The 24,496-nt window shown below is 38.1% G+C and overlaps 3 protein-coding genes across 5 annotated transcripts; 1 reads left to right on the top strand and 2 right to left on the bottom strand.

Annotated features, from left to right (window-relative positions):
* Window positions 1-2,689: 2,689 nt before the first annotated feature.
* Window positions 2,690-4,841, bottom strand: LOC117621718 (SOSS complex subunit B homolog). Its single transcript, XM_034352268.1, has 2 exons — window positions 4,725-4,841; window positions 2,690-3,112 (listed from the first exon to the last, which is right to left on the bottom strand). Exons 1-2 carry the CDS (start codon window positions 4,839-4,841, stop codon window positions 2,690-2,692), a joined length of 540 nt encoding a protein of 179 aa, XP_034208159.1.
* A 3,340-nt stretch (window positions 4,842-8,181) lies between these two features.
* Window positions 8,182-9,551, top strand: LOC117621717 (protein trichome birefringence-like 1). Its single transcript, XM_034352267.1, has 4 exons — window positions 8,182-8,411; window positions 8,513-8,687; window positions 8,782-8,966; window positions 9,056-9,551. Exons 1-4 carry the CDS (start codon window positions 8,182-8,184, stop codon window positions 9,549-9,551), a joined length of 1,086 nt encoding a protein of 361 aa, XP_034208158.1.
* A 648-nt stretch (window positions 9,552-10,199) lies between these two features.
* LOC117622514 lies at window positions 10,200-15,087 on the bottom strand. Of its 3 annotated transcripts, XM_034353207.1 has the most exons (7): window positions 14,872-15,031; window positions 14,441-14,705; window positions 12,594-12,770; window positions 11,485-12,217; window positions 11,292-11,402; window positions 10,759-10,931; window positions 10,200-10,687 (listed from the first exon to the last, which is right to left on the bottom strand). In XM_034353207.1, the coding sequence occupies exons 3-7, from the start codon at window positions 12,687-12,689 to the stop codon at window positions 10,490-10,492; spliced, it is 1,311 nt and encodes a 436-aa protein (XP_034209098.1). In that variant the 5' UTR covers window positions 12,690-12,770; window positions 14,441-14,705; window positions 14,872-15,031; the 3' UTR covers window positions 10,200-10,489. The 3 variants fall into 3 exon arrangements, with proteins under 3 accessions (XP_034209098.1, XP_034209099.1, XP_034209100.1); XM_034353208.1 differs by lacking the exon at window positions 14,441-14,705 and having other exon boundaries at window positions 14,872-15,087; XM_034353209.1 differs by lacking the exons at window positions 11,292-11,402; window positions 14,441-14,705 and having other exon boundaries at window positions 14,872-15,033.
* Between the last annotated feature and the right edge of the window lie 9,409 nt (window positions 15,088-24,496).

Raw genomic sequence — 24,496 nt, 5'->3', positions numbered from 1 at the left:
ATATCTAATCCCCACAAGATGGCAGGATATCAACATCTACATATCCCTCCTAATCACCTCCAAAATGAAAAATCTTTCGCCACTACCTTGATTTCAACCATCAACACATTCTAGAATTAGTGACTTATCCAATCGAATCCAATATTAGGTATCGGAAGGGACATTGTCACATTAAAGCATACTAGATGTCATTATGTCACAAACGCACTGACCGTACCAAAGAATTTGTTCAACCAGCTCCGAAGCTAAGAATGCAAGCGAATGATGCATTTTATAGGAGACCATATGTGGAAAACTTACAGTGGTGAAGAAGCGGTTAACTAGGGTTGCCTACGCTTCGATTCGATTCGATTTTCACTTAGAATCGGAATTGAAATCAAATGATTTCTCCAATGTGGTTCGGTTTGGTTCTTAGCCAAAAATTATAATAAAACAGAATTGTACCAGTCCAATTAAAACTGTTTCAGCTCGTTGGTTTTGAGGTTCCAATGCCCACCCCTAATTGACATGAAAGGTGTTCACACATACCCTGTGAGCGTAACAGAGGAAGGTTATATTGAAGATCTTGTGGAGGGTAGTGGTGGGTCATTACCCAGATCCAAAGTCTATGGTGAAGGATGAGATCAAAAGTGAGATACCATCAATCAAACATTTACTACATAGTTAATTAGTCAATGTCATTTGACTAATTATTAATGTCACTCTAAGTTGAAATATTTGAACATTAGCTAGTCCTTTTTATCTTCTACAGAAAATGAGTGCATAAGATCAAGTGTGCGATATGATAAGTCAAATAACATGCATGATTGCTTGTACTGGTGAACCTAATACATGCCTACTGTGGGTAGCTGCCCACACTTAGGTGGTTTCTTCACCCATCTAGCCAAACACTTTGCCAATAAAATTAGACACTTGGCTAATATTTTGCGTGCAAAATCCCCATTCAGCACCCTAAATAAGTAAAGCCTTCAAGTTTTTAGCCCAAAACCTCTTCTATATTGAAAATATCAAGGCCCGAGACTTAATAAACATATGGTCAAATATATAAAGCCTTAGATTTTGGCCCAAAATCATATATTAAAAATTTATTGAAATAGATTATGTGTTATAATATATATTGTATTGCTATGAAAACCTAAACTTTATAAGAATCAGTTATGAAATTATTTTTTATGCCCCAAGATGGGAAAAACTGTAATAACCCAAAAAAAAATATCCTTAATTAATTATTAATTTATTCTAGAAAAAAGACGATTTTGCCCTCACATTATTTAATTAGAAAAAAGTTGACTTTTTGACCGAGAAGAAATTTGGCCATTCCACTTACACCGTTGCGTAGAGCACAACGAAACAAGTCTGTAGACACGGAGTGGACTCGAATCAGAGTTGTAACGAAGAAAATACGATCAAAATACCGCGAAAGGTAAAACGATAATTTGGACAAAAAGTCAGATTTTTATCTCTTCTCTCTCTCTCACCCCTCAGTTTCTCTCTCCTCTCCCTCTCTCTCCTGTGCGCGACAGCCCCTCCTTCCGTCCCTTCCAGCCACCGCCACAGGCCACCCCGACCCACGGCACCGGCACCGACGACACCGCCTCGCCCTCGCCGTCACATCCTGTCAAAAACTCTGGGTCTGCCACTAATTGCTTGATGGGATTTAGGTGTTAGAATTGAAAGGGACAAACAAAGTGATTTTATTATATTTGGAGGAGAATAGTACAAAACTTGGTTTAGACTAATTGGCGTTCTACACTCCACCAAAACTTGGTTTAGAATAGTTTGGGCTATTTGGCCCTACACGTGGATTAATTTGGGCTATTTGACCCTTATAGGCTAATTGGCCCTTACACTTTGATTAGTGAGCTTATTGGCTCCCTAACATAGCTAGCTTTGGGTAGCTCTCTTTGCTCCCTAATGGTTTGGGAGTTCTTTTGGGAGTTCTATTAGTTGACTCCACTTGGCTTTCTTGCATTGCATGCCTATTTATAGGCTCCTTTGCCGACAAGTCCACCGACTTGGTCTCTTGCTCCAGCTACATGTGTGTGGCTTCTATATTTTACAATATTATTTTTGTGGCTATTGTTTAGCCATCATGCTCCACACCCATAGTCTAGCAACATGAGTTGTTCTTGCTCTCTAGAGGGTTCTTCCAACTTCAATCTCTTTGTCTAGCCGACATAGAATGTTCTCCACAATTCTAGAATCATCATTGTATTCATGATCCTTCTAGAATTGTGTAGAACACAAACGAACATTATTTTTCAACATTAGGAAATTAGGATTGCCAATGTGAGCACGTACACATGTCTCTAGCTAATTTCTTTTTTGGATACTTAAAATTAACATTTAGATACCATGCATTTAGGTTGTATAATTTGAGACAAAAACTGGATATGTATATATAATGACAAGGATGATAAAATTACCAAAGACGAATGGAAAGCTTACTGCCATCCCTCTGCTTTTAACTCTTTCTAGTTTTTACTATTGCTTCCATATGGTCATGATTAAACTCTCTCTCCCTCTCTAAATTTATTCTAATTATGTTCTTGGAATGCCAGGAAAGATTGCTTTGAAATCGCTATCCTTTCGTCAAGAAATGAAAATGAAAATCATTCACAACTCATTTCGAGTCCCATTAAAACGGACAAATTAAACTGTTAGAGTAGCAATAAGAACAACTTGAGGATCAGTATTTGGGTGGAAATATACGTGAATGTGGAGAAATCACAGCCTCCTGTATGTACTTGTAAGAGTTGTTGGGGTCAGGAACCCAACGAATCTCACTCATGTTTGGTGTCTCAACAAATGCAATCATGAATTCTCCAACCTTTTCTATTTTGCCTCTCTTACCTGCCCTGAGCAGAAGACTGTTCCTGTTATAAGAGAAGATGCCATTGCTCAAGCGTATGATGTCGCTTGGCTTGAATGCATTGCACTCATCTCCCCACAGCTGGAAGTGAACCGCCACGGTCTTATCTGCCACGAGTGCCAGGCATGTCTTGTTAAAGCCTTCTAATGATGATGATGTCTTCATGCTTTTGTCCAAAAGTATGAACCTTGTGTTTATGTTGTTCTGTGCTGCTGTTTGTACCAAAAATCGGATTTTTGCCTAAAATGGAAGATAACGTTCCATGAACATCAAAATGGCCAAAATATGGCTAGACATGCATAGCTGCAGTCAGATAGGGTGAGCCTAAAATTCAAATTCCAGCGCTCAAATCAAGTTTCGTTCTTCATGAAAGTTGTTCATCTCTATGTCTACTGCAACATATCCAAAATTGGGTTTATTCGGACAAATGGGGAATCCTAAGAGCTGAAAACACCATATGCACAGCGCCAGTGAAAAGCTTATAGCAGTAATCGGGCCTAATTCGGGCACAATTCCAATGCTCTAATGAATTTTCTTTCTTCATGAAAGTTTTTCATTAGAATGTCTACTGCAACATATCCAAAGTTGGGATCATTTGGATAAATGCAGAATCCTCATGACATCAAACATCAGAAGCATACCAGATAACAGTGGCAATTCGGGCCTAATTATGGCCCAATTCGGGCCAGCTTCCAGTCCTCAAATAAATATTCGTTCTTCATGAAAGTTGTTCATTTAGATGCCTACTACAACGTATCCGAATTTGGCATCATTTGCACAAGTATTGAATATTCGGAGCACTAATCATGATTTCTGTTTGTGAGAGCGCAGTGTATGACGATCAGTCAGTTGCAACCATGCTAAATCAGATTTTCCATTACTCAAATGGAATTAAGTTCTTCATGAATGTTGTTCCTACTTATCTGGAGAACAACATATCCGAAATCTGCAGCAATTGGATCAATCTAGCATTCCTAGTTCATTATGCATCAAGGCATGTTCGGAGGAGAAACTCAGTGGCTGCAAATAAAGTTTCACTTCATCACAAGTGAGTTGATTCAAAGAAGAATAAAACAATGTTGTGGTAGATGGAAACAATTTAATATTCTCTATGATGAAGAATATTAAAACAAAGCAAAGCTCAATATACACGTGAAAAGTCTATACCAAGGTAACTTCTGTCAAATCAGATCAAAGCCTCTTAGCAACTTTTTTGGGTTTAGTTATATTTTCAGCAACCCACTCACCAAAACCAATGGCAAGTGGGTACTTCAAATTGACTGCCGGTCCACTCAACTGACCTCCATTCTCTATAAATTGAAGGAGAAATTATCAGCAAAGGACACACAACTCAACCAACAAAAACCAGACTCAACGTCTATAAACCCAGCTCAAAAGCTCGAAACAGCATTCTTTTTTCATTCTATGAATTTCCCAGTTGAAAACTCCTGAGGAATTTTCTTTATTTTGCTCTGCCAACTCATGGTATGATTTTTCTTTGTACAAGATTGAATAGAGAAATCTTCAATCTCCATTTTAATTTTATGTACCAGGTTTGAATAGAGAAATCTTCAGGCTATGTTGTTTATGTACTTCCTTTTTCTTTGAAGTTGTCTGAATAGAGAAATATTCCGATAAACTTCTGTCATTTCCATTATCGTTCAATTTCAGCTTCTGTCAGTTACCATTTTCGCGCTAGATGAATATTGAAGTCCTCTTAATTGAGGCATAGAAAAGAACCTTGTATTGGGTCAGTTCCCCGCCCAATCCACAATCGATTGATTAGAGTCAATATCGGCGCGCTTTTTCCAGTCTTACAATTTTCAGTCAGTTGGAATTTTTCATTACCAACCGTGACACGCCTTCGCAATCGCAACAAGCAAACTCCAAGGCCAAAGCCCACGCGAATGGCCTGCGGGTCCTTTTCAGGGTAAACAGCTGCTGGCACTATGTCTTTGAGTGGCACCATCTATCTATATATCTTTGCCTTGCTTCTGCAAACGAAACCATTTAATCAATTGGACCAACAATAAGTGAAAGCTACTAAGCAAACTTTGACATTTGACAAGCATGTGTATCTCAGTTTTTTCCACCAACCAGAAATGTAGTAAACTGATACTCTAGGAAAAGTAACGAACGAACGATCTGCATTATGAAAAATCAGTAGTTGCAATGAATTTGCAGATTCATTATGTATAATTAAGACAGATGATTATAACAAGAAGGCAACATAAACTACAGAAAATGACCACTGGGTCTCATCTCATGAGAATTTGAGTTTTTATCAAAAGTAGTCAAAATTTATCCCCTACTTTCATAAATGTTAGTTTTTATAAAAACTTTCAAAAATAGCAGAAAACTCAGTTAAATAGACTACAATACCCTCAAAACTAAAAACCCACATAAAACCTAAGAAGCAAAGTTACCCCCAACAAGAAAAAAAAAAACTGAGCTCGAAACCATTGAATTTTGCAGCCATGGCAAGCACCAAAGTTCTAAGGATTGTGACAGAGAGGTTGAGCTATTTAGATTTACTGCTTTTCTAAAACAAATGTATGTGGGATGTCATTTATGAGTAGTGATATGTATTGACAATCCTATTGCTAGTGGATATACTTTCACCGGTATCACTTAATAAATAAAAAAAAAGCTACACCCAACAAGAAGACCTTAAAATTACTTTTGCAGCGAAGCCTAGCTCTTGGGACGCAGGGCAATTTGAACTAGTGTATGATGTGAGGATTTTGAAGGTTTACAACCTGTTTGTCTTTCAACTGGACCAAATCCATAGCATGATCTTGTCATTTCGTAGTAAGCCAATAATAAAGTTGTAGTTTTGGCTTCTGGACTATGTTTCCATGGGCATCTTTGAAGTTTGAGGATCAAAACAAAAAGTTGGCTTATTTTGGGGCAGCGTTTGTTTCTCGGGTGAGTTGGTGGAGTGCAATTGAGACCATGTTGGACCAGCATGGTTGTCACACATGATGTAAACTTGATATTACCATATCATTTTTTATTTGGCGAAAAAAGAAAAAAATTCTGGGGTATCGTCTCTGATATTGAGTTAACCTCCTAAATAATTTTTTTCTTTTTTCTTTTTAGGTTTATGTGAGTTTTTAGTTTTGAGGGCATTTGAGTCTATTTAACTAAGTTTTTGGCTATTTTTGAAAGTTTTTATAAAAACTAATATTTATGAAAATATAGAGTAAATTTTGGCTAGTTATGATAAAAACTCTGAGAATTTAGCTTACCTAGGTTTCTTGGATTAGGGTTTCAGTTGCGAGACGGCTAAAATATGATCGAGATACGGTGGCTGATGGCGGTGAAGACGGTTGTGAGACGGCTAGCTGGAACCAGGTGTTAGTGCAGACGGTTGCTTCCTCTTTCTTTTATTTTTTATTTAATGTGACCAATGAAAGGGATAGGCTAGATAAGGTTTGAGTTTGGGTATTTTTGACGGATGAGGCTTGTTCTATATTTTTTATTTATTTTATAAATAGATAAGATTTTCAAATCTTGTTCAATTTTTGAATTTTTTGGTTGAAATGTTCCAACAAAAAAAAAAAATATATATAGAATATAGAACTCCGAATGTAGAGTCCTCCTGTTATGAGAGTGATGCCTTTAGAGCTCCAAAGATTCCATAAGAGCTCTAAAATGAGGCTCTATCAACCTCTTTTAGAGCCTCAACCATTGGGGACGGCCTAACATGTTTAGTCTTAGATATATTAGTTATTAAATAAAACATTACTTTTAAAAGATTAATTGAGATTTTAAAAGATTTTAAAGAAGTTTAAAAGTCCAGATGTATTCAGTCACGTTTTATAGAAGCCTATAAAAAACTCTATAAAAATTTGGTTGTATTTAAAAACTCATTGATTTTAAAGTAAATAAAGAGTTGTGGATTTCAATTGATTCTAGATTAATTTTAGGCCTTGTAAATCTTTGCTTTCCTAAAAAATATTTTGATAGATATATTATTTTATTCAATTAAAATTTTAATGGATTTTAAAGTAGTTAGTACGGTGGTGGTGGGGATGGTAGAGACATTAATGGTGGTGGGGAGAGTGGTGGTAATGACCATGTCACGTGGCGGCCGCGGCGGTGTTGGTGGTATAGTGGGTTTGGGTGGGGGAAGGTGGCGGCAGTGGGTGTGGTAGTGGTGGTGGGAGTGATGATCGTTGTGGTGGGGGTGGCGACAGTGGGGGTAGTGGTGGTAGGGGTGTGATAGTGGTGGCCGCGGCAACGGTGGTGATAGCCGTGACAATATAATGGCACTAGATGTGGTGAAGTTATATCTTGAAAATTAATCAGTTTGGGTTTTCATGGGTTTTCATTGATTTAGAGATACTAAGTGATTTTTATTGTAGAAATGTTAGTGTTAATTGTTTCGTTCACTTGACACATTGGGTCAACCCCAACTCTATACAACTGTAAATGATTATAAGCAGATAACATCTATTAATTCAATACGAATACAACCCATTAACATGAATAGCCAACTCTAATGTAAATGATAGCTTATGTTTGTTGTTGACAAAAGTGATATTGGGAAAAGGAGATTCAAACACATGACCTAAGGTACAGAGTAACTGCTATTGACCATGGAGCTATAAGCCCATTTCTTATGCTAATATTCTATTATTTCAAACTTATTGCCGAGCTCATGTAAAAAGTTGATTCCATTAGTAGGTGTACCAAACACAGAAAAGAAATCCCGTATCAATTATTCACATGAGCGTCAAAAACAGAAACAAAATACTCCCTTAAATTGATCAAATGGAGAGAATGCATTCATGATCTAGCCTCAAGGGCCTCCATTGACAAATGGCCAATACAAATTCATGAGGAGACATCAACATCATCTAGAAAATATGGTTTTAGAAAATTGGTTTGTTATATCTACTTCACCCCCAACCAAATGTGGAAACGTCATAAAACTAAAGCTTCCACCTAAACCATTAAGTACCTGCTACTGCTTCTGAACGTGCTTTGGTAACCACTCAGTTCCACTGATTAGAACTTACAAAATTTTATCAATTTTGGTGATTATTAGTTTTAACCCAATTGCTTATAAGTTATATTCAAACAACTTCATAAACCATAAACCTCTCTTCAGCTTAATTACTGCTGCAATGGACACCATATCCTGCATTGGTGAAGGATGGAGACTCTGCACAGCTGCAAGCTTTATAAGCTGCATCATTCTGATATTCTTTCTCAACCACAGCCATGACAGGGTAAGCCTATCAACTCTTGGGAACATAGCCATAAAATCAACACTACCGGCCAATGAATCAGACGCGAACATGAAGCTCTTGCAAGTAGCAGACTTGAAGGAACACATGAAACAGATAAATAAAGAAGACAAATGCAATGTATTTGATGGAAAATGGGTTTATGATCCGAAGCAAAGCCCTTTCTACCAAGGAGCCCAGTGTCCATTTCTTAGTGACCAAGTCAGCTGCCAAAGTAATGGAAGGGCAGATTTCATGTATGAGAAATGGAGTTGGGAGGCCAAGGGGTGTAAGATTCCAAGGTGAGCTAATTGATTAATTAACCCAAGTATGTCTTAATAATATTGTTACATTTTGCTTTGTTGCATCAAAATATATGTAAACAAGGTTGTTATGGTTGAAGGTTTAATGGAACAGACATGTTAGAGAGACTTAGAGGAAAGAGAGTGATAGTAGTTGGGGACTCTCTCAACAGAAACCAGTGGGAATCTCTAGCTTGTCTACTTTACTCAGCTCTCCCTCCCTCTCAAGCCCAAGTTGATGTGGAAAGTGGCATCTACAAGATCTTCACAGCAAAGGTTGGTTTCAAAGTGCTTCTATTGTAGAATCTTTCTCCTGGTGAACCCTTTTTAACTGTGAGATTCTTGGTTGGTTGGTTCTATATTACTGCAGGAGTATAACTGTTCTGTTGAGTTCTATTGGAGCCCATTTCTAATGCAGCTAGAAATTAACCAAAAGAACGGTGCTAGAATTCTTAGGCTTGACAGAGTTGCTGACTCAGCCAAGAAGTGGGTCGGGGCAGACGTTATGGTATTCAACACCGGTCACTGGTGGGTGCACAATGGAAAGATCAAAGCGTAAGTCTTCTTTATTAATTTTTTTCTCCACTAAAGAAAATCAATGAATATTTATCATAGAGTTTGTCTAATGGATGTCAGATTTTCAGGTGGGACTTGTTTCAAAATGGGGGAAAAACGGTGGAGAATATGGAGATTGAATCAGCATTTGAGAAGGCTATGAATACCTGGGCACGTTGGATTGATCAAAATGTGGATGTGACCAAAACCAGAGTCTTCTTCCGGAGCATTTCACCAGAGCACAAGGGAAAGCTTTGGTGCTACAACAAAACCCAACCCATCACGGACGATTCCTATGAAACAACATTTCCCAGAAAAATTATAGAAGCCATTGAGAGAACAATGCAGCGCATGAAGACCCCGGTGACATACCTGAACATTACGAAGCTGTCTCAGTATCGAAGAGATGCACACCCAATGATTTACAAGACAAAGCAATGGAAGCAGTTAGCCATGCAACAAAGACGACCAGAGTCCTCTGCTGATTGCAGCCACTGGTGTCTGCCTGGCCTGCCAGATACCTGGAATAGGCTATTGTATGCTTCATTGCTCTTGGACACTTCCGAAGTCATTCTTAGCTCATAAGACCTGCTTGTTTGATCTGTCATGAGTGTTAGTAGACTCTGTATACTTCGTTCCTTCAACAGAGTTATAAGAGAAGGGACTTATAAGACAGGATGAAATGTACAGAAAAGGTACCTACATTAAGTTTAACTGTTAACTTAAGCAGCTGGCAAGCCCTGTAGGTGCCATAAATCAGCATGACCTAGTAGCCTGTCTAAATTAAACTGGCAGGCAAACTAAAATCTCAGACCACGTTTTTACAAAAATCAAGTACACTAAATCATATAAATAATTCGGCTTCCGTATGGATGCAAAAGCTCTGTATGTTCTTTAGAAAAGGCAGAGAAAAAATAAAAGAAAAGAAAAATCACTATCTTCAGCGTTAAGACCTTATCCCTATGATGTGTTTGAATTCAATTAAGTCCTAGGACATTAACGAACAAGCATATCAATAAGTTGCTTGCCATCAGCACAAAAACCAGGAAGAAGATGTTAGCACCACACAGTAACCATAATAACTCTAACTTGAATAAATTGTTCTCCCCTCTAGGCACTTGGTTGAACCATTTACGCAAGTTCAACAGATTCCATTCACAAATTCAACATAGAAAACAAAAAAATAAAATACAACACCAGAAAACCACAAAAGAGACAGCATAGCAGCGCAAACAATAGTTTAACCATGCATAATAGTAGATAATATATTAACAATGCTGACTACAAAGGTACGTCTCAATTGGCTTGGTCCCATTTAAAATATAAATAACATTTCCAAGCACTTTATCTTAGGGAGACTACATAATTGTTAATATACTCCCCGGTAGAGCAGTTGATTGTTGGGAATTTTACCCACTTCGGTACAAATTTTATCCTAAGCTAGGAATTTTGGACAGCACCATAATCAGCAAGGGGAGGCTGCGGTGAGGCGGTTTATTTACATAAGCTTTTTACGAGGGTATCTACAGAATCTCCCATTCAGATTCACAAAAATCACGAGATGGTGATTTCTTCATCTCCTCCATAGTAATAGAATGAAGTACACCGTCTTCACTTTCCAAATTTGATTTTGCATCATCCCCATACCATAATGCAAGCTGCTCATATTCTTGCTTCCTTGCAGACCTCATTCTTGAGGAAAAGGCTTTCTGAAGTTTTTTCTAGAAAAGAAGTCTCAATTAAAGCCAGCGAAAGTAGGGAGAAGAAGGGGTGGGAGGGATGGAGAGTGTACCTTGTAAGGCCTACGCTTGCCTTCCATGTGACGAACAAAATGAACATCCTCACCAGTCACCATCACACAAGTCTCCTCAAGTTTCGCCTTGGCAGATTGTTGAATGGTTTCCATTTCTTGTACAACAACAATATTACTCTCAATTGCATCCAAATTGGAGTCATGTGATCCCCCTGAAAAATTTGCAGTCATCAGTTACTACTTACTACATGTACAAAAGAACATTCAAATGATCATGAACCAGTACACAATCTAGAAAACCCATATAAGTGAAGTATGCAAATTCACATGTACAAAAGAGATTTCAGATTATCATGGACCCACATAAAATCTGGATCCCACATGAACATAAATATATAATGGTCCAGAGTTGAGAAAAATATCTCCATCATTATGTCAGAGTTATTATCTTCACAATAACTTTTCATCAATCAATTGTCAATCTAAAACCGACATCAACCAAATCTTGCCTCAACTCAATAACAAGAACAAGAAGGTTAATGTGCATCAGAATGAGATGTACTCAGTGGTACCAGGATGAGATGCTGAGACCTCCTTTTCAGCATATCTCTCACACTGTACTTGTCCACTTGGAGAGGATCCTACCAGAGAAACCACCCCATTGATGAAACAAATGTCTGAAGCTGCCAAACCCGAAATAAAGAGTGAACAAGCATCAAGGTTGGTGAAAAACAATACACTTTTACAGGGTCCAAAAGTAGTTACCATTTGGTTCTAATGATAAGCCACCAAAGGATGAATCTAATATTTCATTCCATTCTTTTGCATCCGACTTATCCAAAACAATCATATCAGATGAGTGGCAGCCAATTGAAACATCAGCAGTACATTGGCTTGCATTTGCAATCACACGACCTTCCCTAGTGGAGTCACATGCCATACCTTCATCTAAAGAAGGGGTTATAAATGTATCTATATGCTCGCATGAACCTTTATGGGTTTCATGGCAGGATGATGATTGTCCGCCCAAATCCTTTTCAGCAGGAGGAATCGCCTGTGGACATCTGTGCTTCGTTGGATTCTCTTTGACAGCCAAGTTTGTATTGTTAAACATATTCCCATCATGGTCTTGTCTTGAGTACAAGTCCAAGCATGCTTCCTCCGCACAACTCTCTGCAGATTGCGTGCGATAGTCATACATGTGTTGTTCACGGAAGGATGGTTTATGGTCCACACCCTTATTCTTAACAGAAGATATCACCTCTGAATCCCTATTTAAGTGTTCAACATTAGGCTTTATAGGTTCTTCTTTCTTGGTAATCCTTGAACTTTTAGAATTATCAACATCAAAAATATTTTCAACAGGGAAACCACAGGCTGACATCTTCTCTGGATCCATCAAAGAGTCAGGGAGCAAATCTTGCATTACATCTGCATAGAACTTTTTAACACTTGCACCAACAGTCTGTACCTGATTCTCAACAAATTTGACTGTATCCTGTCCCAAGTAAAAGAATGAGCAAGAATATCAGTTAATGGGAAAGGAAACCACTCGAGCAACTCAAGAATAAAATTAAAAAGGCTACTGTCTCAGATGAACACAAAATCACATAAAGCCGTATTTGGCATAGGGCACTGAGACAGATGATCATAGACATAGTTGTAAAATAAATAACCAGTATAAAGAACAATACAAGCAAGAAAAAGATGTCAATAAGTGCTGAAAGGAGGATGAAGACGAAGAAATAACTGTAAACTTATGAATTAACACCTCCAGATCAGCAGTCTATGGCAAACATTCCATTTATATAGATGAGGACCTTATCTTAGGAATCCTGTGTACAGAAAAAGACTAATAACTTCAAAGGGCTTACCTGGTACATATTTTCTTCCACCTCCAAGCACATAGATTCGAATTTCTCATATACACCCCCAACCCAGGTTATACCATTTACATCCATAGTGATCATGAATTAAACTTTATAGAATACGTGTATCTTCTGCTATTTTGTAGTTCCGGTAATCAATTCTTATATCAAAATGGCATTCATCTGCAAGAAATCATATGAAATTTAGAAGAAGCTCACAAGAATACATAAAAATGACTCTTATCTGAAGAGGAAGCAAAGGACCCATAAAATGTTTTTTGAGTAAATTATAAGCTTCTAGCTACGGGAAAATGTATATAGCATTCAAACAGAAATATTATACCAAAATGGCGCTTGATTTTTCTGGTGCTATTGAATTTGTTCTTTCTGCTGTTAAGCACGTGCCATTGACTTAAATATATTTAAAAATTATTGAAAAAAGCCATTTTGAATGTCTTTAACAAAAGTACAAATTTTTGTAACAGATGATACCCAAAGATTCCAACAGTGAGATCTATTATCAATTAACAAAAAGCTATTATTTAATATCCCAAAAGGGGCACCTAACAAAGGCAAACGCCATAACATGGTCTAATTCGTAAAAATAAAAAGAATCACAATACAGATGCACTGCAACACACTTCTTGTTCAACTGTTGAAAATCATGATCTTCCAACATAGAAACAAATTTAATAAATATCTCCTATACCAAGTTCAGGTAATGCTTGCCCTTTACGAAACTCTGTAATGCAAAAAATGATTCCACTTCAAAAGGCAAACTAATTCTGTTGTGCTTTCATATTGCATGGAGGTGCAATCATCAAATAAATGCTAAATTAAGAATTTCATATATCCTCCCTCCCCTTCTCTCCTCTCCCAAAATGCAGCCATTAGTCACTCTGGACACCAGCCGAAGGGAAAGATAAAATTTGCATACTCAAGCATTTGTGTGAATGCATACAGAGAGTTATGGCCTTTGGATATAAATATTTTAATGAATAAATTATTACCAGAGCTGCAAGAAATATCTCTGAAACACTAAATCGCCTATTATGGAACAAATGAGACATTCTGGCTCTGTATGATACCTACGAAAAGACACAAACTTTACCAGGAAAGACCTAACAGGCAAAAAAGCAATACACCAGCATTCTAGCTTATGCTATATGTCTATGGTAGCTTTAAAGATTTCAAGTCTAGTCGATTCCCGGATGCTTTCCATCTCTCAAAATGACACTAAGTTGTTTATAAAAAATCAATTGTAGTAGAGTTACACCCGGTCTCAGCCAAAATCATTAACAGTGTGCTACATGGAAACCAAGTCATAGTTTCTGTTGGTGAACTGAACAAATCAGACAAACAAACCAACTGATTAGAACAGTAACTTTCTCCAATTACCATCTGTACATCACCTCAAACAAGGACTAACATTAGGCATCATATCATAAGGCTTGACGGGTATGGCCTTGATGAAATAGAAGTTAAAAATTTTTGACTGGACAACAGCCCAAAACACAACCGACACGGAAGACTTGCATATACATGGATAGAGTATCGGACAATTAATTTGTCTCCATGGAAAATCCTATCATTATATGACTGGAAGTCTTAGCATCCTATAATTACTTTAGAAGCAAAACCAAAGGCCTAGTATTTGAGAGACATAACAAATAATCAAATAAAATAGAAAACCAAAACCTATTTCAGGAAGCAACAGCATTAACGATCCTTAACTTGAAATGCAAAGCAATCTATCTACAATTAATTGAACCCACCTAGAGTAAAATGTTCAATTAATTTACCAATCCGTTAACAATTAATTGAACCCAGATGGAGTCCTTCAATTAATTTACCTTTCGTCTCTCATAATGCAGAAATTCACCCCAGAGAGAGAGAGAGACAGAGAATCAGAGGATACAGAGCCAGGAAACTAATAAAAGTAGCTCATTTATATGATTTTCCAGCTATCTTCGTACAGGGACCAAAAACAAAAGCGCCACCCTTGAATTTGATTATCAAGATTGGCACCGTGAGAACTATACAGTAGTTTCAGCTATCCCACAACAATCACATCACAGGCCCAGCACCATACGGTGATACAAAAGCTTTTCACAAAACCTAAGTCACAACAAACTAATCATATACATGAAACAAGGAAAACCAAATATGCCATTGAAAAAACAGCTCGCATGATCAGGGCACAGAAACGCTTTTGTAATCATGATCAAGTATACATCAAAATAAATTTGATGGTCAGTATGAAAATTGAAGTTTGAGAACTTACTTCTTGTGAATTGGGAGAGATGAATCAGATGATGTATATACGCAGAGGCCCAAAAGCTTGAGAAGTCATGGATTACGCATAAACCCCAATTCAGTTTTGGCTTTGGCTTATAAAGGTACTAGAAGAAATAATAAACTACGGACCAAGACACGGAACACAAAAGAAATATGAAGGAGAGAGGTCCAAGAAACGTAAGACAGTTAGTTCATTGGCCTTTCTTTCCATTCCAGCCACGTGTTTAAATTTTATTACACAAAGCGAAAATACTTTTTAGGTTTTTTTTTTCCAGGGAAAATACTTTTTGGTTAACCACGTGTTTTTCCACTATCCACATTGAGGGTTATTATCAAAAGACTTATTTATCGTGAAAGTATGGTCAAATTTTACTTTGTTTCTTGGAAGTTAAAGTGATTCATTTTATCCTATCGATCAAAGTTTTTTTTTTGTTTTTTTATTTATCAAACGTTATTGAATATTGACCAAAGTTTGGTGTTTCATATTGCCTCTGCTGTTATATTCATCCAAACTCCATTAATTTTGATGATGTGGTAAAGGTGTTTTAGTCACTTCACAAACATGGCTTTCTACCTACAAATCATAACTATTGATGTGGCAAAGTGGAGCCCACCTTTAGCCCAAACTTGTTGAGTAACGACTTTTTTATTTAAAAATTGTGGAAATAAACTTACAAAATGGGAAATTAAAGTTACAAAGTTAGGAAATAAAGGGGGTTGGCGGGGGGTGGGGGGTGGTGTATTCAATTAGAATTCTAGAGCATTTTAAAAGAATTTTTTTAAGTGCCAAATTTCATGGAACTCTATGGAACTTTTAGATTTCGCATAAACTTAGAAGAGTTTGTATAATTTTATTATAATATTGTATGGCTTTTATTCAAGACTTCCATAATTTCTTTAACATATTTCTTTAGACGATTGCTAACTTTGGCATTCTTACTCAGACAATCAAAAAGCCAAGAAGCATGTTTGTTTTCCGCCGAGCAGTAAGTAGTGATCTCTTTCTTTAGGACATTTGTTTCTAATTGCTCTCTCATTTGGCACTCTGTATAAAAAGTATGGTGCAATAGCTATATGATTTCGGAAGACTTCAAATACATAAATTGATCTTTTTCTGTTTTTTTTCTTCTTATGGTTACTGAAGACTTCAAATACATATACAGTCTTCCCTATTGATTTCTGACCAGATAGTTTCGTCAAACATAGTAATGATGAATGAAATTCTTTTAACAAAAAGCAAAATTCATTATAAAAAAAATTAAATTCACAAGAAATATAGTGACAAATGTATAACAAATTTGAAAGCAAAGTTTAAGGAAAATATTCAACATTCATTCACTATCCTTGATTCTCATTGTTGTCATTATGCCTGACATCTCTCCACATATTCAAAGCTATACCAACTCTCCATTCATTAGCATTTTGTCATTGTTGTTCTTGTGTTTTGAAACATAGTTCAGGATCCCCTTCATTAACCGGTAACAATTAAGATGAAGAAGATTCATTCTCCAATTCAATAGGAAATTTGTCAGATCTACACTATCTTTGAAGAAAGTTGTGTAGTCTTACAGAAGCTAACACTAGCTCTGTTTGTGTCGTATATGGGAATGGAGGAGCGGATTTGAAAATTGTGAATCGTGATTTAAATATCCCAAATATCCTCTCAATGACATTCCTCAAGGACGCATGATGAAGATTGAACAACTCAACTTCATTTGCAGGTTCACGATCTTGACCACCAAACTCTTGGAGATGATATCAAACACCTCGAAATAGAGCCAAAAATTGGTGTCGATTTGGAAATCCACAATCAACTAAGAAAAATTTACCTAATAATAGATTACACATATTTTAGTATCCAATGTACGACCTAATGTAAACTATAAATGAAACAAATTAAAAATTAAAAAAATACCTTGTGGCACTTTAAGTCTATTCCTCCTTGTTAAAGCATCATGTAGTACTTTTGAATCATGAGCTCAGCCCTCCCACCCACTAAGGACATATATGATTTCCAAATCAAAGTTACCAGATGTAATACATTGACATGCTTGAAGAAGAACGAGAAAATGCCATTGTGTCAAGTAGTTGATGTCATACTACAATAAGAGAGCCAAAGTTAGACAATTCTAACCTGGGGACCTTGTGCTTAAAAAAAGCCTTCATTTCAACATAAAGGCAAGGATCGAAGAAGATGAAACCCAGTTGGCAAGGCCTTTACATGATCAACTAATTTGGTGGTAGAGGAAGTTATACGCTTGACACCTTGGAGGGAAAAGAACTTATGAGACAATGGAATACCCATCACCTCTGAAGGTACTACCCGTGAAGCCTCTACTTACCAGTTTGGTCGTCAGCAAGCGACCGAGCCATCTCCACTGCAGTTGAAGAAAAAGCTACTTCCATTTTTTTTTTTGGACATGTTCATCCATTTATTTCCATTCAATAAAGTGATGTAATTACAACAAACATCAATACAAGTTTGAATTTTCATTCAACGAAGTATTTGAGAGAATAGCCAAAAGTGTCCTAAGGGAGACGCAGACTATTGTCCAAGAGGCGTTCTAAGGGAGACACAGGACAACTGCCAAAAGCATCCTAAGAGAAACGTAGGACAATTACCAAAAGCGTCCTAAGAGAGATGCATGCCATCGTTCAAAAGTGTCCTTAGGGAGACGCAAACCATCGTCCAAGAAGCGTTTTAAAGGAGACGCAAGTCAACTGCCAAAAGTGTCCCAAGGGAGACATATGCCACCGTCCAAGAAGCGTCCTAAGGGAAACGCAGGACAATTACCAAAAGTGTCCTAAGGAAATGCATGCCATTGTCCAAAAAGCATCCTAAGGGAGATGCATAAGCCAAAAAGTATCCTAAGGGATACGCAAGTCAACTTCCAAAACCGTCCAAAGGGAGACACGGAATAACATCCAAAAGCATCATAAGGGAAATGCAGGTAAACATTTAAGCATCCTAAGGGAGATGCCCATTCAAGACGCCAGCATGTCACTCAAGTAGTTCACAAGACTCAATGCAAATTGAAGTTAAGGAAATAACTGAAGTTTTTCATAGCAAAAGTGACCAATTGGCTGGAGTTCAACAGAAAAAAGATGGAAAACCAAGACCAATTATTGCAAAAGAAAAGGAAAAAACCATGAAAAAATAAAACAAGCATTCATCTACTACGAGACTCTGGTAGGCGACTCAGAGCTAGCAATCTCATTGATTTCAGTCTGATTAGTTGCGGTCACCTGTTAATTAACTGCTGCCGTATGCTCAACAGCCTCAATTACCTGCTCTATGGCCCTAACTGCCACTTCATCAGCTATGCCCTCCTTGCATCATCCTCTTGCAAACTCATGAGTCGTAGTCTCATCAGCTACGTGTTCTTCGACTATCCTTATGTCCATAATATTTATCTACACATGTTGAGTAGGGGACATCTCGGGGCAGAACAACTCGACATCTTCATCTTCAACGGAATAACAAGGAACGGCTCCACTCTTGAAATCCAAGTACCCTAGCTTGTATGCATCAATGATGGCCTCAAACCTGGATTTTTCAGCAGCTTAACTGTAGCGTTGAACTTGGCAAGCAGCTTGTCATAACTGTAGGTCATGTCAGCATGCTTATGCTCGAGACAGAAGTAGGCCTTTTTTCGCTCATCCAGGGTAGCGCAGAAGAGTTAAGTTCACTATCTTTTTGAGTAAGGGAACTCTTCAGCACGAACATGCTCTTCTTCAAGTCACACATCTCTTGACGGGCATGCTCGGTGGAGAGCATGCCGGTCATATCAACATTCTTCTTCTCCAACTCCTTGAGTTGAGTAGAAAAGGGGGCAACAACAGACAAGTTCTTAATAGCCTCAATAGCAAAAACTACTCATTTTTTAAGCAAAGCGATAATCGCTTCCTTATGCTTCTAAAGAAAGTCTTGAGAACATGCCAAGATGGCTACCTTGATGTATATGATCAATTAGCTCATGGCTCGACAGATGACGCGGGCTCGCCAAGTAAAGGAGCAGCCCTTCCAGTTTGATCCTCATCCCTCGACTGATGTAGATGACTCAAACTCCTCTAAGGAATGTCAGTAGCCCTTTGCTTCTCGACAGATAAACCAGACTTGGGGCAGACATCCTTGCAGGGCAGATCACAGGTTTTGGGCTTTTTAGTTGAAGACTTGAGAAGAATGTACTTAATGTTCTGCATGCCACCAATCTTCTTGATGTCCGCGCTTACGAGGTGCTTGAACTTGGCAGACAACAAAGGTGTAGCTATCACTTGAGTCTTCTAAGCAAACAAGACCTCATTCGAAGAAGACTTGATCACAGTAGAAGGGAGTCTCGACTTCTCTCTTAACGGAGACACATATCTTGCTTATGAGGTTATAGTATCATTTTTGGAAGGCTTGGGAGCAGCTTTCCTTTTTTCAGGGAGTTTGGTCCAGGACACGTCTTGTTAGTCAAGCAGATCCTCCGAATCAAGACAATGCAGCTTCCACATCTCAATGTCTCTAACTAGGGGTAGACCACCTGTTTTTATTCGATATTCACTCAACAACTGAAATGAAATAGAAACAGATCTATAGATCGTGACATACCATGGCAGTAGGTGATGGGAACCTGTGGATCATCGTCTGCCTCACCTTCCTACTTTTTGCGAACCTCCAACATGTTAGTGCTCCACACATGATCAATGGCTCTAAGGCTGTCGAACAGCATCTCATCTCGAAGGAGTAGAGAAACTCCCGCAAGGTTAAGGCCACCGTGAAGAAGCGATTCAGGTTGTCAAAACAGATGACCACCCGGTAGATATTCAGAGTACACTAACTAGGAGCACACCCTGTGATATGGAACACCTTCTTAAAGAACCCAGACACTGGGAATCGAAAGACCAAAAAGAAGTAGAATGGGCGGAACGTGATGATCCTCTCATGAGGATCTTTCAGGTCTGTGCGAGCCACACCATCCACTAAAGGCTTTGCCAACCTGATATGCATGTTATCCGGTATGGTAGAGGCAAAGATGGCGTGTTGCTTCTGGAACTGAGCCTCAGTTGTGATACAATGCAAGTTCACCATGAATAATCTCGTATACACTTTGGAGCCACCTCATAAATACATGGGCACTTGCAAACCAGAAGATTGGCTTCCCTTTTCAAATGACATGATGGCTGAGCAACTGCAAAAAGGGAAAAAATCACAAGTAAAATTCCAAGTCAAAACATAACTCACAAGTAGGAAAACTCTCACTTGTAGCGCAAGACAAAAATGACCAAAAGGAGAGGGCCATGCAACCCAAGTAGCCAACGCATCCCCTTGGCCTGAGCCAAGCTGCTACATGTCCAGCAAGTCACGATGTAGCTAGCTCTAGGAAAAATAAATAAATAAATAAACAACAGTGGTCGCTGTTAACAATAGCTGGCAACCATCATGGCAACAGCCACCTCGCGGCTTTAGCACAACTTGCCCCAGCTAGTCTCGCAGTCAGCAGATACACATACAGGCCAGTTGGCCAGCGTCGAGAAGGGAAAAAAGAAGAAGGAACCACTACGGTAGCCACTGCCGCTTGTGTGATCGCCTCTGTTCACACCCCTGCTATAGCAAGACCCCAACGACAACCAACCAATCCGGCTATCTGGTCTTCTCTGGGAAGAGTATTAAAATAAATAAAAAATTACTCGGCAATTGCCAACGTCCACGGTTGGTCACGTAACGTAGCCCCTTTGCTCGGTCATAATGACAACCAACCCTCATCACGAAGAGAAAAAAAAACAAGCGTGGCCTACCTTGGTGTGCATGGCAACTCCTACCCTCAACAAGCAACACACTCCTCCAAGATCTCTCTCACAAGCTAGAAAGTAAAGGAAGACAAGTTCGCAATTTGAAGAGGAGTGAAGAGAAGCCTTATATTTATAATGATTGGGTATCCCAAGTCCAAGAATAAGTCAAAACCCTACTTCAATTTGGGGCACAACCTAAAAAGGAAGCCCAAAAGCAGTTAGAAAGCTCGATGAATATTTCACATCTCCTCCCTGCCACATACACGCCATGCAAAAGCTGAGGGGCATTTGTGGAAACATATATTTCGGCAGCCAATAAGAATATCTCCCTAAATCAAGGATCTGATTTTCAACAAATCTGTTTGATTAATGCCTATCATTTTTTTTGGGTAAGAATAATCGTAATTAAATAAGGATTATTTTTCAAACCCCAGCCTACAAGGAGTCTATAAATAGATCGCTACATAACACATTTGAGGTAATTCTAAAACCTAGAGAAATCACTCTATCTCTCTCTCTCTCTCTCTCTCTCTCTCTCTCTCTCTCTCTCGCCGCCCCTCTCATCTCTCTTTCCTCACATGGCCACGCGCCACCACACATGGCTAAGGCCGCCCGACTCTCCCCATGAGAGAAAACTCTGACTTTCTCTGTTATTTCGTATATTCCTTAAGATCATCTAACTGGCTTAGGCATTGGAGGGCCTTTGGCCAACACCCCCCGAGTGTGGTCTATTTACTCCAACCTTTTTCATAAAATCAAGGAAGAAGAGAGAAGGAAGCTTGAAGGATGAGGAATCTCTTTTGAATATTCTCCAATGAGAATTTTGCTCAAACAATTGTCATATTGAAATGTGAGCATTTTTGCTTGCCACATCAACCAAAATTTTTTTTAATTGTTGGAAGAGATGCTTAGCTTCACTAATATACCCAAAATAGGGGCTGAAATTATATAAAAACTCACATGGAATGCACTTTATAAACACACATAAAACCTATTTACTACATAAGAAATTAGTGTTGAAGTTCCTATAAATTACGTGACTAGTGTTGAAGTTCCTATAAATTACGTGACTATCACTGATCCACTTAAAAGAAGCCCAACACAAAAAACTTAAAAAGCACCTACAACAAGCCCAGCCCAATTTTATTAAAAAGCCTAAACAATTCATTACAAACAAAATGTCTCGAAAATTGTAGCTTCATTAACACGCCATGTTGATTAATGGGTGTAATATTCCAGTCTAGGGTAATAACACTGTTAGTTTACTATCATGTTGATTAATGATTATAATGTTCCAGTCTATGATAATAACACTGCTAGTTTCCTATGACATCCTATTTCTAATTCACGTCTACCCCTGTAATGTTCCAGTTAACACTGTTAGTTTTCTATGACATCCTATTTCTTATGCATGTCTACCCTTGTAATGTTCCAGTCTAGAGCAATAACACTGCTAGTTTACAGTCATGTTGATTAATGCATCATGTTGCTATTTCTAATGCATGTCTACCAAAGAAAGGATGAACGAAAAACAAACTAGACTAACTCAAAACAAGCTGAGCCCATATTTTAAAAATAAAAACTGAAACAAATTATTTTAAAAAAATTCGTGAAAACCAAGTAGGGGCTCTTCATAGAAGCACATTGTTAATACTATGTCATAGAAGTATATTGTTAATATTATGTCATAGAACTATCTTGCTAATACTACTATGTCATAAAAGTACATTGTTAATACTCTGTCATAAAACTATCTTCTTAATACTCTGTCATAGAAGTACATTGTTAAACAAAAATGAGATCCATAACTGAAATAGTAACAAAAGATAAATTGATCATCAAAGCTTAAAATACATTACAAAAATCAACTAAAATCCAAAGAGAAACATATAATTGAAGCAAAAGATTAAAAATCTCAAGTCTAAATCAAATAATGACGACGACGACGACGACATGGTGAAAGAGGAGTAGAGCTCAAAGATGAGGAGTAGAGCTTGGAGCATCTTATAGAGGTTCATTCAAGGTTTCGAATAATCCAAAAAAAATATATGAATAGAAGCGCGATTTTAGAAAAAGAAATCGAAGGTGAAATATTGAAACTTGTAGATCAAGGATGAAGAATATAGTTGGACCTGAGACTGAGCTTCATTGGAAGCTCTTCTTGCTCCAACACCGAGAAAGCACCAGCGAGAAAGGAGAAAATGAATCTGATTTAGTTTTTTGAAACACATTGCATATTCTTAGTTTCGAGAAAGGAGTGAAGGGTTTCAAGTTGTGGGATATCAACAACAGGAAAAAGTTTGTCAGCCGAGATGTTGTCTTTGATGAGACAACCATGCCTATGAATAAAGTCGAGTGCAGTAGGGAGAGGAAAGACGATGCTGAAATTGAAGCAACAAAGATCCCGTAAATCAGTTCAGACAAAGAAGAAGCTCAGGTGGAGCAAATTGAGCAAGATGTCGAATTTGATGGTTTTGAGGAAGAAGAAGAGCATCAACATCGTTCACCAGTTAGGAATCAGGTGGAGCAAGAAACAGGGCAATTTGAAGGCACTCTAATCTACCAGACATCCCAAAGGGTTCGAACTCCAACCAACAATCCACTTGCATTCCAGAGATGCATAGCACTGGATAAACCTAATCGAAACAAGAAGAAACCTGACAGGTTTGGGGTTGACCAAGACGAAGTTAATTATGCTCTCAACATTAGTCAAGGAGATCCAATTACTTATCGAGAAGCTATAGCAAGTGATGAGCGAGATAGTTGGATAAGTGCTATGACAGAAGAAATAGAGTCTTTTTACAAGAACTCTGTTTGGGAGTTGGTTCCTAAGCCCAAAGACAGAAAGCTAGTTGGATGCAAGTGGGTATTTAGGAAAAAAGAAGGACTATATGAACAAGATGCCGTGAGATTCAAAGCAAGGCTCATGGCTAAAGGGTACTCACAAAAGGAAGGGGTGGATTATGATGAGATCTTTTCACCCGTAGTCAAGCATACTTCTATCAGATTGCTTTTAGCAATGGCAACTCAGCATGACATGGAGATTGAGCAGATGGATGTGAAGACAGTATTTCTTCATGGGGATCTAGAGGAGACAATTTTCATGGCTCAACCAGAAGGGTTTGTTGAATATGGGAAAGAAAACCTAGTATGTCAGCTAAGGAAGTCCCTGTATGGTTTGAAACAGTCTCCAAGATAGTGGTATAAGAGGTTCGATTACTTTATGGTGAAAATCAATTTTAGAAGATGTTTATATGACTGATGCGTATACTATCATGTGTTCCAAGATGGGATGATCATATTGCTATTGCTATATGTGGATGACATGCTAATCGCTTGTCAAGACAAGTCTAGAATTCAAGACTTGAAGAAGATGTTGAGTGAGGAGTTCGACATGAAGGATCTAGGTGCAGCACAGAAGATCCTTAGCATGGAAATTCAGAGAGATAAGACCGCTGGAAGGATCTGGATATCACAAGCCAAGTATATTCAAAAGGTTCTTGAGAAGTTCAACATGCAAGAAGCAAAGGTACTTTCGACTCCTTTGGCATCTCACTTCAAGTTAAGTGGGCAACAGTGTCCTAAGTCCGAGGAAGAGCAGCAAGTAATAGAGAAGGTGCCTTATGCTAATGTCTTTGGCTGCCTTATGTATGCAATGGTATGCACACGTCTCGACATAGCTCAAGCAATTAGTGTCGTTTCCAGATACATGGCAAATCCAAGAAAGCAATATTGGGATGCAGTCAAGTGGATTTTACATTATTTGAAGACTTCTTGGCGACAAAGGATTATGTTTGAGAAGCAAAAAGAAAATGCAGGGGTGTTGGGATATGTGG

The sequence above is a fragment of the Prunus dulcis genome, chromosome 3 (genome assembly GCF_902201215.1).
Source record: "Prunus dulcis chromosome 3, ALMONDv2, whole genome shotgun sequence".
NCBI classification, from domain to species: domain Eukaryota; kingdom Viridiplantae; phylum Streptophyta; class Magnoliopsida; order Rosales; family Rosaceae; genus Prunus; species Prunus dulcis.
This window is presented reverse-complemented; position numbering and strand designations above follow the sequence as displayed.